The sequence below is a fragment of the Branchiostoma floridae genome, chromosome 2, assembly GCF_000003815.2.
Source record: "Branchiostoma floridae strain S238N-H82 chromosome 2, Bfl_VNyyK, whole genome shotgun sequence".
NCBI lineage: Eukaryota > Metazoa > Chordata > Leptocardii > Amphioxiformes > Branchiostomatidae > Branchiostoma > Branchiostoma floridae.
This window is the reverse complement of record NC_049980.1, coordinates 34,553,380-34,568,538: the sequence shown is the minus strand read 5'-3', so window position 1 is coordinate 34,568,538 and position 15,159 is coordinate 34,553,380. Positions and strand designations below refer to the sequence as shown.

At 40.9% G+C, this 15,159-nt stretch overlaps 1 protein-coding gene across 4 annotated transcripts; it reads right to left on the bottom strand.

Annotated features, from left to right (window-relative positions):
• Positions 1-438: 438 nt before the first annotated feature.
• LOC118406613 (ubiquitin-conjugating enzyme E2 Q1-like) lies at positions 439-14,757 on the bottom strand. Of its 4 annotated transcripts, none has more exons than XM_035806800.1 (13): positions 14,435-14,757; positions 10,657-10,761; positions 9,591-9,692; positions 9,237-9,293; positions 8,665-8,808; positions 7,784-7,871; positions 7,245-7,305; positions 5,364-5,454; positions 4,449-4,507; positions 3,990-4,038; positions 3,553-3,657; positions 3,015-3,081; positions 439-2,513 (listed from the first exon to the last, which is right to left on the bottom strand). In XM_035806800.1, the coding sequence occupies exons 1-13, from the start codon at positions 14,606-14,608 to the stop codon at positions 2,482-2,484; spliced, it is 1,134 nt and encodes a 377-aa protein (XP_035662693.1). In that variant the 5' UTR covers positions 14,609-14,757; the 3' UTR covers positions 439-2,481. The 4 variants fall into 4 exon arrangements, with proteins under 4 accessions (XP_035662693.1, XP_035662703.1, XP_035662677.1 ...); XM_035806810.1 differs by having other exon boundaries at positions 7,784-7,868; positions 14,435-14,756; XM_035806784.1 differs by having other exon boundaries at positions 3,538-3,657; positions 14,435-14,755.
• Between the last annotated feature and the right edge of the window lie 402 nt (positions 14,758-15,159).

Below are 15,159 nucleotides of genomic sequence, written 5' to 3'. Positions count from 1 at the left end.
CCAAAGCTGAAGGCCCGAAAGATTAACAAAATCCGTCTGTACACGTATCAAGCATGGTCTAGACAAGATCTGTTTACAAGTCAGGGGCTTTCACCTTTGACCTATTACCCACAATGCATCATGATTCAAAAGTGCAGCTGAAACAATGAATAGGCTAATTATTCAAGACGTATAACAAATCAAAACGGTGTTGAGCTGAAGATTTTTGGTTAGTTGGGCCGGTAACGTTAGGCGATCCGATTCCTTAACTTCCTGAGCTCACCAACCAACCTGAACAGACCTGCTCCTTTGTCAATCAGAAATTACTGTTCATATTTAGAAGCCTGTTTCAGGAGATGTACTAGAATTGTGTACACACTACTGTGGCACGGATGATTCAGCTTGTGGTCAAATGTTTCCCACTTTTCCAGTGAATGACATGGCCGGATATACATGCAGTAGAAACATGGTAATGATGATTTTAACATCAAGATTTTATCTACATTCAATTTGGAACTTTTACAGTTCTACGTTGACTTCTACATTGCAGGTAAATTATGGGAAAGGCATCCCAAGCAACAGTTAATGATCATGACACCCCCCCCCCCCACCTTACAAATTTGCCTGTTACCTATCAATAGTATCGTTGACACCAGAATCACACTACGAGTACCCTGTAGAAAGTAACATTCTCAGTCACATCTATCCATCACTTGGAAACACCTCAAAGTTACACGTAACACAGTGAGTGGGGATTTATGGGGTAATATCTTACTGCTGTGGTACGTTGGTGGTGTCACTGTGGCCTAGCAATTCGACAGAGCGCTCAACGAATTCCGTCCATAAAAAATGATTCTTTTACGCTTTGTTGTGTGCTGTGTCATTAACCTTTAAGTCATTGTCCTTTTAGTACGTTTTGCATGATACTCCCATGATTAAGTGAAGGGCAACACAAATTCGATCTGGAACACAGAGACACCACCAAGATACCACAGCCCAGTGAGATACGGTCCCTCCTTAACAACTGAATTCACAAAGGCACTCAACGCTGTGGAAATGACACCAATAAGACGGGACGTGTGTTCTAACTAAGGACACGTAGAAACCACTATAGTTCTGCTCAGGGGGAACGTCTCAAAACTTCTCCACCGTATCTCAATGTGAGACTGAAATCTGGTACTTCCAAAGGCCTTGACTCTTGTGGTTAAAGCTTAAAGAAGTTTCAACAAGCATTCTCAAATTTCTCTTGACTTCCTGAATCTTAAATATTTTTGAGCATCCTGTGTCTGTTGTTTGTGTTGTGATATATGTGCAGTATTCAGTGCCACATAATCAGAAAAGGCGAGCTTGAAATTTTGTCTGTGCTCTTGGTGGAAGTCGCTCCAGATAAAGTTGAACTGTAATTTCCGACATGAAAAATAATGGACTTACCCTTTTATTTTCGACTGTCCAACCATCTTTTCAAGCAATTACGAATCAGCTGCTTCTTTGACATCATGTTATGCAGATAGAACACGTGACTTGGTGAGCAGTGGATCATAAGTTACAGAAAGTCTATGTCTAGTCTACACGTATGATCCACTGCTCACACAGACACGTGTTCCAGCTGCACAACGTGATGTCATTGAAGCGGTGGATTTGTCATTCCTTTATTGACAGACTGGTATTGGACAGCAAAAAAATTTGGGTACGTCCAATCTTTTGTGCTGTAAATTACACTTGACTTTGATTCAGAAATACTAAGAAAAGCATTGGCACACAGTGGACAGTGAACCAATTCCTGCAGCCATAGACCGTTAGTACATACCTCAGCAAGAAGAAGTCTTTGCCCTGCCCTGCTCAATTTGCTGTTGCAAACATTGTAAATTACAGCACCGTACCTGGACTTCCTGGAGAGTTCAGCAATGACAGTGGTAATGGAGTATGCACGTCAGACATTATAGCACAAAATAACAGGAAAAAAACCCCAAAGCTTTCCCCAGCAGAAGTCTATCCCAGTTAGACAGAGTTACTGACCATTGAAGAGTCACTGCACTTGACATAGGAATGTAAGCAACACCCTTGTGCTTCCATCAGACAAACCTTGACCAAAACGCCATCATATCCAAACTATACCTTCCATAAAAAACAGCCAACATCTATCTCTAGCTTGCCCTAAAAAGTCGTACGATGATTCCTTACACAGGTAGTGAATGACACCGGGTTTGGAAGTTCTCCACTGCTGTAAGGAGTCCATAAACAGTCTTAAGGAGTTGATGGAGTCTTCCTGCAGAAAATCCCTGGAATATCCTTCTCTAGAGTACCAGGAGTAGTGGCTGGAGGTGTAGGGAGTGGAGAGTGCTCTCCTCCGGAGTACTGGTAGTTGGAGTAGCTGGAGTTGCAGAAGAAGACAAGGCTCTGCTCCGGAGTACCATCGGCTGCAGTTGTTGAGAGTGGAGAAGGCGCAAGAGAAAGGGAGAGACAGAGAGCTCTGTACACGGGGCGGCACCTTGCATAGTGGGACTAACCATCCTCCTTGCGGGGTGTGAACCAACCTGCAGAGAACAGACAAACAGATCATGGCATTCAGTGATGGCAGACTACACCCCCGTATCCATAGTGTGACCTCCCAACCCGCAGAAATCAGATATAACATGGCGATCGGAGATGGCAGACTTCACCCCCTTACCCATAGTGAGACCTACCAAACACTGTAACCTCTTACCCACGCAATGGACCGATCCTGAGTCCCCGCCCACTGTTTGATCATGGTTCTATTTTTTAAAACCTTGGTCAAAAAAAGCACTGTCGTAGTAGGACAGAGCTGGTCATCACTAATTAGCAGATAATACCGGCTAACTTTGATAGAGCTTTCTGGCTCTTACACCCTCTTAGAGCAGGTGGGAAAAAATGCTCTGCCCTTTCTCTGGCTGAAACACAGAGTGGGGACCCTAATTACAATGTAGGGGCCCCCTATGCTCAACTGCACTGGTGAGAACCCTGACACACCAAGCTACAAATACAATGTCAGCCCTGTACATGAAGGAAAAACTCACCATTCTTTTCATGTATCTGCACTAGTGACTTGAAAGATTGCTGGGCCCGGGCAAGGCTATACTGGTTCTGTGGAGGAGAAACAACAATAAAACGATCATTAGAATGTACACAGAGAATACGCGGCGTATTCCCAATCACCCAAATAACCAGCCCGACCCATGAAAGGGCTGGGACCAAGAGTGATCAGGAATACAGCATGCTCTATTCGTTTTATTTCACCTCTCTCTTTGCTTTACTTTTATGCCATACTGACCAATACAAACACACTTTCAATGCAACATGTGCCAGAAGTCAACAAAACTTTTGATATCCTTTAACAAAAAATTGTAATGTACAAAATTAGGCTACACCAAGTTAACTTGTTGCTTCACGAACATTTTCATGTACAATTTTACCAAGGTGACATCATAAAAAGATAAGACGGCAAGGAAAACTTGCACCAGAATCCATTACCATTATATAATACTTCAATTGAAATCAAATGAAAGCAAATCAAACTATAACAAATATGAAGGCACATACGTGTGGATTACGTACGGCTGGTGTCTTGTTGGCATTAAAATTTATCCTAGCTTTTCCCTTGACGAGTGTGGCTGAAATCTGCATGATGACTGCTTCTATTGTGTATGCACTACTCCAGCCCTGGAAATAAAAAAAAAAGCCAAGAGCTCAAACATATACCAGTCTATGCTGCGATTATCACTAACACTTACTGTTGCAAAATCCAATATTTCTCTGTGTTGCAAAACAAATGCTGCCCTAGTCAATGTTTTTACACCAAACAGATGCAGGTAGTAACAAACGATGTATGTTAAGTTAGTAGTTATATGCATGATTGATGGCAAATCTGAGCACTTTCTGTAAGAAAAGTCAGAAGACATAGAATTCAACTTGTAGACCAGTACCACATGTAAATGGAAGGTATAATCTACTGTAGGTAAATGCATGCTGTGACACGTGGGAATCAAACTTACCTGTTTAGTCAGCAGTTCCATGCAGATGGCACCACCTCCAAGGACATACCTGCAGACAGACAGGTGATAAAACTTTCTAAAGGTGTACAGGTGATTCCAAATCACATGATGTAGCAAAGACAACCTTGCTTCCTTATCATAAGTTGCTTACTACACTGTCAATTTAGTTATGGTAGATTCCAGGTGGTCTTATTAAATGGTAGGGAAAAAGGAGCTTTTTGTTCCAAATTCATGGTTGTAACAATTCTGCAGTGCAGTAGGAAAACATTGAATCCGGATGGCGAGGTCACAGTAAAAACTGCAAAAACAAAAGCACTGCAAATGTTTCCAGACTTACAGTACCACTGTTGTGTCAGACATGCATAGCACAGAACATGCAGAGTCTGGTAAAAGATAAAGCAAAATGATAATGATTATAGGAACAACAAAGTTTATCTGTGAGTAAAGATTGACACTCACCCTCCATTTATAATGGGAGCAATAATCCTGACAAAAGGCGGATCAAACGGAAAGTTCTCCTGTGGACAAAACAGAAGGGGATAAGTTGATGAACACGGCCAGAGGTAACAATGACACTACAATCAACCTGACAGCCTGCCTTTTTCACAAATCTTCCGTTCTTTTTAAACGTTCAAACTCCCAGGGCTTGTTCCATTGCTGAAGGCGAGACATCCAGTTTCTAATTACAGTTATTGTAGAAGTTAATTGCACAATGGATAATTGCACAGTTCAGTTAATTGCACAGAATCCCCAAATCCAAAACCAGTGCAATCCAGCTGGATAACTTCGCATTATTGCGCCATCCAGATAATTGCACGAAATAAGCTGGCAAATGGGGTGCAATTAAATGACTTCTACTGTATATATTATACTGTCTGCATATGCAAGAAAACAGTGACACAAGTTAGACTTGAGAAATGTTCAGACATTTCAGCATCATCAACCGTGACTTGGCTTCTTCTTTCAGTCAAATGGTGCTATATGTACATGCGAATAGAGAGCCATTTTTCTACCATCTCTGATAGCAAGACTAACGTACTGTATTTAAATTCACTTCTAAGACTGGAGCACTGGTACTTTGCAGAAGAGTAAAAATGAAGAATTCCAGAATCTTTGACTTGAGTTCACAGTTGATTAGAAACAACATAACAATGAGCAAAGCATGAACACACTCGTTCTAAAATTTGCATTGCTAGCTTTGAATTCCTGTATCTTAGAAATTTTAGCAATATTTCATTTTGCTGCCAGATTTTTTTTTTCAACCAGGCCCTCACACATTAGTATTGGCGTCTCCAGAGGATGTTATTTATAAAGTCAAAGCAGTATCGCTTTATTTCATTTTCAAATCTGCAAAAGGGCAAAGACTCCTCTCACCTTGAATGTCATGTTCAGGAGGATAAAATCTCTTCCCTCCTTCTGTTTGAGTACCATTAGGTCTGCATACAGGGCACTATCTGGGTCCACCCTGTGGAAATGGTACATATAGTGTTACATACAGGGCACTATGGTACATACAGTGTTACATACAGGGCACTATCTGGGTCCACCCTGTGGAAATGGTACATACAGTGTTACATACAGGGCACTATCTGGGTCCACCCTGTGGAAATGGTACATACAGTGTTACATACAGGGCGCTATCTGGGTCCACCCTGTAGAAATGGTACATAGTGTTACATACAGGGCACTACCTGGGTCCACCCTATGGAAATGGTACATACAGTGTTACATACAGGGTGCTATCTGGGTCCACCCTGTAGAAATGGTACATACAGTGTTACATACAGGGCACTATCTGGGTCCACCCTGTGGAAATGGTACATACAGTGTTACATACAGGGCACTATCTGGGTCCACCCTGTAGAAATGGTACATACAGTGTTACATACAGGGCACTATCTGGGTCCACCCTGTGGTACATACAGTGTTACATACAGGGCACTTTCTGGGTCCACCCTGTAGAAATGGTACATATAGTGTTACATACAGGGCGCTATCTGGGTCCACCCTGTGGAAATGGTACATACAGTGTTACATACAGGGCACTATCTGGGTCCACCCTGTGGAAATGGTACATACAGTGTTACATACAGGGCGCTATCTGGGTCCACCCTGTAGAAATGGTACATACAGTGTTACATACAGGGCACTATCTGGGTCCACCCTGTGGAAATGGTACATACAGTGTTACATACAGGGCACTATCTGGGTCCACCCTGTGGAAATGGTACATACAGTGTTACATACAGGGCACTATCTGGGTCCACCCTGTGGTAATGGTACATACAGTGTTACATACAGGGCACTATCTGGGTCCACCCTGTGGTACATACAGTGTTACATACAGGGCACTTTCTGGGTCCACCCTGTAGAAATGGTACATATAGTGTTACATACAGGGCGCTATCTGGGTCCACCCTGTAGAAATGGTACATACAGTGTTATCACAAGAGGGTCATGTTTCTGTAGCATTTACTTGTATCTCACCTCACCTATCACTTGATCTGTATCCATCTTTGTTTATTTGCACAACAAGAGGATACTGCATATTATGAAAGCATATAATTAAAACTGTGCAGGAGAATGGGAAAATCATACTATGCTTGCACTGGGCCCTTCTCCTCTAGCATAGGCATATCGTTGAACAACACAAGTCAAAAAGCTGTGGATGGATTGTCATGCAGCAACCTAGGGTGATACGGAACACATCATGTTTTATCTATTCTCCACTTACACACTTCCCATAATTAAGTGCGAGAGGGTTCCGGATATGGCTGCTCCGAACTCCGGAACTGACTCCAAGGGCACAGAAAATTGGTTCTAACCGATTCCGAACACAGAAAACATCAAGGAGATGATAGTTTGGTGTGGAACCGATCACAGGACAATGGTTTAATCACTTTCCGACAGGAAAAAAACAAAGGCTGCAGACGAAACGCCAAGGTCATCGGAAGAAACCAACTAACAGCCACAGTGGTGCACGTGTTAGGTAGTTACTTCTGACCACAAAACTTGTAAGATTCTCGGCCCAAATGATAACTGTACTATATTCGCCAGACAACTTATTAGTTTATATGCTTTTCCGCCCTCGTACTGAAGGTTTTAGCTGGTTCCACCCTGGTTTCGCACCCTGAGCAACTGTGGTAGCATCCAAGTAACATCCATATCCGGAACCCTCTCGCACTTAATTATGGGAAGTGTGTAAGTGGAGAATATGTGTATGGAGAGCATATTTATACTAATATACACCCTCACCCTTGCAGCTTGATATTCCAGTCGTACAGGTTGTCGTTTACCAGCTCAACGGAATAGATTCCTGAAAAGAAAAACAATCTTTTTTATATTCACAACTCAGTCATATGATAAACACACACATTTACCAAAGGAACAAAACTTAAGACTTGTATTCAGGTCACCATGATGTGATAGATTTTAAAAGTAACGTACTGAAAAATACTAAGCTGTACCCACATGGACATTGTAGAAAACTGAATTAACAAAATTTTACAAAATGTATAAAATTAATATATGCACACACACAATCATATTCCTCAACACACGAAGAGATACAAACACACACACACATATACATACATTCATACACACAGACACACACAAACACACACACACTCTGGCTGGCAGAGCACACACCCACACATGCACACCCACACCCACACACACACACACACACACACACACACACACACACACTCTCGCTGGCAGAGCACACACACACACACACACACACACACACAAATGCAATGACAGAAATGACAGAAATGCTTTATCCTGACCTCTTTTCAAGCTGTCCGACCTGAAGACATTTTTGAGTTCCTTCATGAGCCTGTCTGTGGCCTGGACCGACCCTGACACCGCCCCCTGCTCCATGTGTGACAAACACAAGCTCAGGGTTAGTCTCACATAACTCACTGTGTGTGTGCGTGTGTGCGCGTCTGTCTGTGTGTGTGTGCGTGCGTGCGTGCGTGTAATGCTGTGGCCTGGACCGACCCTGACACCGCCCCCTGCTCCACGTGTGACAAACACAGGCTCAAGGTTAGTCTCACATAACTCACTGTGTGCGTGTGTAATGCTGTGGCCTGGACCGACCCTGACATGGCCCCCTGCTCCACGTGTGACAAACACAGGCTCATGGTTAGTCTTATTTGTAAAAGTACCACACAACTCACACAGAAGGTTGTGTTTTAGGTCTGTGTGTGCATTTCTGTATGAGTATGTGTCTGTATCTGTGTGTCTGTGTGAGTGTGTGTGTGTGTGCCTGAGTGTGTTTGTGGACAGCATAACTTAAGAAGCTGTGGATGTATCTTTATGATATTTGGTAGATGGGTCAAGTGGTTGAGAAAACAAAGGTCCAGTTTTATAATGGCCCCTAGTTGCTTTCTAATGTACTGAAGCAGAACTTCTTATTTTTTCAGAGTGAAGTATAACAAATTGGCAAAATGATATTTTATTACATGTACAATTATGTACTACTTAACTATTACTATGACAATCCAGTAACAGTGGACCACCCCATACACCATAGATACAGCAGTACCTTTAGGTAGTCCCTACATACACCATAGACACAGCAGTACCTTTAGGTAGTCCCTACATACACCATAGGAACGGCAGTACCTTTAGGTAGTCCCTACATACACCATAGATACAGCAGTACCTTTAGGTAGTCCCTGCGCTGGTTCATTTTCAGTCTCTCCAGCACAATCAGGTTTTCTGTCTCAATGTCTTCGTCTTCTTCTTTCTTCTTGTCTTTCTCGGACGTGACCTCGTCCATCTCAAAATGATCCTCCTCATCAACATCCTGAGACAAGGGTAAAACAGATGATATGTTATGGTTTCACTTATTAATTTATTGGTTAGCCTGTGGATACTACATAGGGCTAGCTCTGCTGACAGAGACAAGACAGTACAAAATGGAATTTGTCATGGACAAAATAATGATGAAAATATTCTGAAGTACATAAAACTATTGTATACTAGAAATAAAACGATGCAATCTTTTGTCAAGCTACTCGCTAGGGCTGCCTGTGGATATTATAAAGAGCTGGTAGTGGCAAAGACAATACAAATGGAATTTGATGATAAGAATGAATAACAATATTCTAAGTATATGAAAGCTATTGAATATAAATGACAGCATCTACAAGGAGTGGTCAGGGTCAGTGTGAACACATGTTCCATAAGGCTTGCCAAGACATTCCGGGAGCACATCTCACATGGACATCTTACCTCATTCAGGTCACTGTCCATCCCGTCATCCTCGCTTTCTGATGACTCCTCACCATTCTGCAGTAATATAGAATACGAGTAGTTACATGGAGTATTATAGTCACTGTGTATGCCATTGCTATTGTATTGTGTGCACATAAACATGCAGTTTGCACAAAAGAAGAAAATGCAGTCATATCTATGATGACGTACAATAATACCTAAAACCGTAACTTTAATTCTGCTGGTACTGAAACTCTAATCGTGCTTTTATATTTGCAGAAATCCATTTGGTAAATGTTATTCATACATCAAGAATGTTCTAGTGAGGTTTACATTTAACATTTCAGAAGTTTTTTGCGCATATTCCCTTACCTGTTGTTCTGTGGGTGTGTCCAGTTTTAGGATGTCTGGATGTACCGGCACGTTGTACATGTTACACAGGGAGGTGGCCAGCTGTTTCATCAGCCGGATCAGCTGTAAATCAACACACCGACAATCAGAGACGGCAGACTTCACCCCCTTACCCACACTGCACTACACTACAGATAACAATACCAGCACGTTGTACATGTTACACAGAGAGGTGGCCAGCTGTTTCATCAGTCGGATCAGCTGTAAATCAACACTGACAATCAGAGACGGCAGACTTCACACCCTTACCCACACTGCACTACACTACAGATAACAATACCAGCACGTTGTACATGTTACACAGGGAGGTGGCCAGCTGTTTCATCAGCCGGATCAGCTGGAAATCAACACTGACAATCAGAGACAGCAGACTTCACACCCTTACCCACACTACATTACAGATAACAATACCGGCACGTTGTACATGTTACACAGGGAGGTGGCTAATTGTTTCATCAGCCGGATCAGCTGTAAATCAACACTGACAATCAGAGATGGCAGACTTCACACCCTTACCCACACTGCTCTGCAACCCTTCCAGATTTACAGATAATAATACCAGCACTAAGGATGTAAGGCAAGTCAACACAGTCTATACAGAAAAACTGTTGACCTTTACATCCATATTAGTTATTATCTCAGGAATATTAGTTATCTCAGGCTGTGTAGCAGCCTAGTGTAAAGAAAGCCCCAAAATTAGCAGTTTTGGGTGCAAATTTGATTTTATTGATGGTTCTTGGAAAAATATCCTTTCTACAGAAAACGTCAACTGAGTCTGTCGGTCAGCAATAAGGTATCTATTGGAAACATTGAATTGTCCGAGAAACGATGCTTTTACAGTTTTAGAAGTGCTAGCGCTTTTCCAAGAGATTGTCAAATTGGCACTCCAAACCGAGACCTTGCTTTTTTTTCCACATGCTTTGTTCTTCTCTCTGTGGCCTTCAACTTTGATATAATACATTACAACACACTGGGCATTAGCAGTTCAAACAGGGAAGTAGCTTATAAGACAGAGTGTGCATCTCACCAGGTTGGCTGCTCCCGACACGTTGGACAGGTTTTCTATGGCGGCCGACACGACCGGGTCCTCTGACTCTGAGAACCACATGGGGGAGGAATGCGGGTAGTTCTCCTGGGGGGAAACAAAAAGTTAATTTAGATCCACAATTAGTTATAACAATATAATTTACATTTCACCAACTCTTCGGAACTTCCTGTGGTCCTCAACAACATACATAACTCTCGGAAAAAAGTACATGACACATAGGAACATAACATATACGGAGAATACATTCACAGATGATAAAAAATAAGTCTACATGAGGTCCATATACATTGGGAAAAATACCTGATAATCTTACAGAACAATCCCAAGTATTGGACATTCTATACAAAAAACTTTTTTCTGAGCATTTGTCAGGGCTTTGTTAGGTTTGTGATTTTGATAGTTTGCTCTCTGTCTTTCCATTTGTTTGTTTTGCATAATTCATATTGACTTAAGTGTTTTAGTTACAAGATGAACTTTTTGTTAAAAATCTCTATATGACATTTCATTTCGTGTTTCTGGTAAAATATAAAAAATGATAATGCACAAAATGAGTGTTACAAATTGTGAAGCCATTATAACTGTAATAATTGTGTATATCTACAAAACTACAGGTCTCTAGAAATGGTGCATTTAGGAACATGGTTAGTTGTAATAACCGCCAAGGTACAACAGTATTGTAGTAATTATCTGTCTAACGACTCATGAATGAATCTTCTGGGGTTAATTATCTCCAGCTGTTTTGCTTATTAGAAGGTACCCAGTAACAAGGTGTGAGACATGCTACGTATATCAGCACACCTTGCCATCAGCGGGGTGGATATGCTACTGGGTGAATATGTTACATACTTTTGTGCCACCAAAACTACAGCTGTAGTTGCACCTTGATATTTGTGCAATGTTATGGTAATGGTTTATTTAACCGAAACTCATGGCAGCCAATCGGCTGAATTGCGAGGTTCACAAAGTTTCACACACTAATTTAAAAGCATATAACAATATACAAGTGCCTTCAATTTACAATAATACTAAAATTCAGTTAAAACATACAGATAAAAATGTTAGATAATGGTGCTAGTGTATTACAGTAAACAATGTCAGAAAATCTAAAAAAACGCAATAAAAAAGCTTTTGTTGTTGTAGAATTTGGGTCCACTTCAATATTTCAATGTACGAAATTGTGTTGGCATGTTTTGGTGACATTTTAACCTGTGCTTTGAGAGAATCAAGTCATTATGGTTGTATATGAATTTCATTCTAGTGGTGTGTGTTTTTGTTCATATCACTAATAATAATGCAGTCACAGTTTTCAGAAACTTTCCTTCACAATCTTGACAGATCCAGCTGGAGATGCACACTGTCCAGGCAGCTAAAATCAGGAGAAACCAGACTGATGCGCATGGCAGAAGAAAAGCGGATCCTGAGAAAAGAACTCTGCAACAGACCTGAGTCAGCTTTCAGATGTGCCCTGTGTGGCAGAGACTGTCATTCTCATATAGGACTGTTTAGCCACAGTCGACGCTGTAGGGCTGATATCAATTAGGATTTTACCATGGTCAATATTGACTGAAGGAAACCAAAAATGAATTATCCTACCCAATCACACCTTCATTTTAATAACTGCATGCAGTACCTTTTTTTCTATTGCGGGAATAGCAAGTTCAAATGTGTGAAAGAACTTTGCTATGAACATCTACATATTTATTTATAAACTATTGTTAAGTGTTTCGCTTTTGTCTGCTTTCACACTGAGGGAAAAATATATGACAACATTACTGTATATGGAATACAATTCAAAGGTGAATTATGACTACTATTCAATAATCTACTATAGATAGAAAATGTGGGTCCGTGCCAATACCAGAACTGCTGTATAGACACTCAACACCAGTCCCAGGAATTCTACTAGCCTGTACAGACATATATATTATATTACACTACATGTAAAACCCAGACCCATGTCTGTCTTCAACTAACATGTAAGCAAGTCAGTTTAACTATTGCACACTCACACTCACCTATCATATTGAAAAATATAGCAGTTGTTACCGGAGTGTTACTGTGCTAAGCCTATTCAATATTACATACATAAATAAGAGCACACAGTATCTTTGTATGCCTAAATTAACTGCAATCAATTACTACTAGTATGGCAGACATGTTGTATACTTTGCACTTTAGTCTTCTGCTTGTGAAAAATTATATATTGAGCCAAGTTCATAACAAGTAATGCAACAAAGCAAGGTTAATCATTTAATCTGACACTTCTCAAGACTCAAGGATGTCCTGTATTACTACTACTGTATGTACAGTAGACAGCAGTTATACTCAACCCAGGCCCTACACAAATATCTTGTTCTTAGTGTCCCACTCATGTTTACAAGCAGGCCTGGTGCATGTTCCATGAGTTTACAATGATAATGAGTTTGATACTATTGGTAAGAAAATCACACAAGCTTTATAATGATAAATAATACATCGAAATTGATGTAGAAACAATGGAAATATGATCAACCAAAGTTAATATTCCAAACTTTTTGTGCCAAGTTTACACACCCACAGTCAAACTCAGGTGCAACTCCAACTCTGGTGCACAAAGGTACATATTCACACCATCACTACATCCATGTACACAGTATTCCCAGGCCTGGGACAGAACTTGAAGTGTGCTTTTGACAGATGGTATGGTACTTAGGAGATGATGTAAAAACAAATATTTACTTTGTATCACAAACATAATTTGTAATTTTCACATCTGCAAAAATCTATAATAAAATGATATATTCACATTGAAAATAAAATAATATTGAGTTCTTGTTGGCTTGGCATAATACAAAATATTTGATTGATAGCAAAGAAAATTACTACATTACTGTATTGGCATTCTAACTTCATCCCATTTGCACTAAAAGTTTTAACCTGTGTTGCCTCCCTCTTGTATTAATTATTAACAAATTGTTAATTATCTATTATAGCAGGTGAACAGCTGATGAACATGCAAATCCCAACAATCCACCAAATTTGCTTCCAGTCATGAAGTCTTTAACAATAAATATTCTGTCACACGTTTTTATTAATGTTTGATACAGTCTGCTACCTGATGGACTGGTCAAAATCTTTCTTTTTTCCGTCTGCCAATGAAGATTTCGTACCTTGATTTTCTTGACATTTTCCAGACATGGTTACAAGTACATGTGTTGTGTGTTAGCGGGATAAATTATAATATTCACACTCTCATGTTGCTGTTGTTTCACACGCCGTGCTGATAATCAAGTCGAGGGGGTCAGTCTGGTAAACACGGGAAACTAACTAAGGAAAAATGAAGACAGGCGTTTCCGGTTGCTCCTTTCTTCTCAAGTTAAAGCGCACCTTGGATGATGTCATAAGGAACCTTGAATCACATCCGGAGAAAAAGCAAGACTCGCACATTATCCGTTCCCTTCACAAAGGTGCACAAAGCGCCTTGATTACACTTACGCAAGCTGTTAGTCCTTCAAGTGACACTATTTCCAAGTCATTTGCATGATAAAATTACCGTACTCAATCCTACCCGCTTTCTGCATTGTTTCTGATCAATTGTTATTGTTTTGGGGCCTTGGCGGTCGGAGGTCGCATCGCAACAAAACACGCAGAAAAAAATTCCCAGGCCGGGTTACGAGTTGAACCAAACGCAGTTTTCAACCCATTCACACATTGTATAGTTATGAAACAAGGCCGAAGTAGAATATGATGATATTTTGACAGCGATATGTGTACTTACGTTAATATTACAATGAATGACGAAGGTATCGTCATTCGGGCTGACAAAGATGCACGTCACTTCGTCCAGGGAGGCCGACTCGACTCGGAACCTTTCATGGTCCTTCGGAAATAAAGCCTCCAACTGCCGTAACTCTTGCCTCAGCTGCTGAAAGCACGACATGTTATCTCTCATGCATGCCCTCTGGCGCGGCAGAAAAAGTTCTCAGTGGGTAGAAAAACGCATAGTTTTGGGAGATTTTGTCGGGACGGAGAAAGTAGCTCAGGTCCTACTGGTGCAAGATGGCGGCTCTGGACGCTACTGAGTCTGCGCAGTACCCACAATTCCGCAGGACACCCGGAACAGTCCACATGGGACGGCAGGGGGAGTGTCAGGCACAACCAATGTAGTCTCTGGGTTCGCGGACTATTAGAAAATAATCGGGTAAACAAAAAATATGAAAGAAAAGAGGTGTCTTGTGATGGACCAAAATGCTACAACAGGAACAAGTCAGCAGGCTTAACTGGCTGAGGTTCAAAACAATGGATGTTCAAGAAAAGTTTAGTAAATAGTAACGATCTTGGTAGAAGAAAGACAAAGCCGGCATTTCGGGGTTGAAACATTCACTAAGTGTAGTCGTTCTTAATAAAAAAATTTAAAAAAAATGAAAAAAAAGCAAAAAGACCGTATACGACAAATCAACAACGAAGAAATTAAACTGTGTTGCCTCATGTAACTGTTTCAAT

Bases quoted from the DNA above. Each gene is read 5' to 3' on its own strand.
- LOC118406613 (XM_035806784.1), bottom strand. From the start codon at position 14,608: ATGAGAGATAACATGTCGTGCTTTCAGCAGCTGAGGCAAGAGTTACGG. The intron at 9,693-10,656 runs GTGAGATGCACA...GTTGATTTACAG, and splicing joins TGTCGGGAGCAGCCAACCTG to CTGATCCGGCTGATGAAACA. The intron at 4,508-5,363 runs GTGAGAGGAGTC...TTTTGTCCACAG, and splicing joins TCCTGAACATGACATTCAAG to GAGAACTTTCCGTTTGATCC.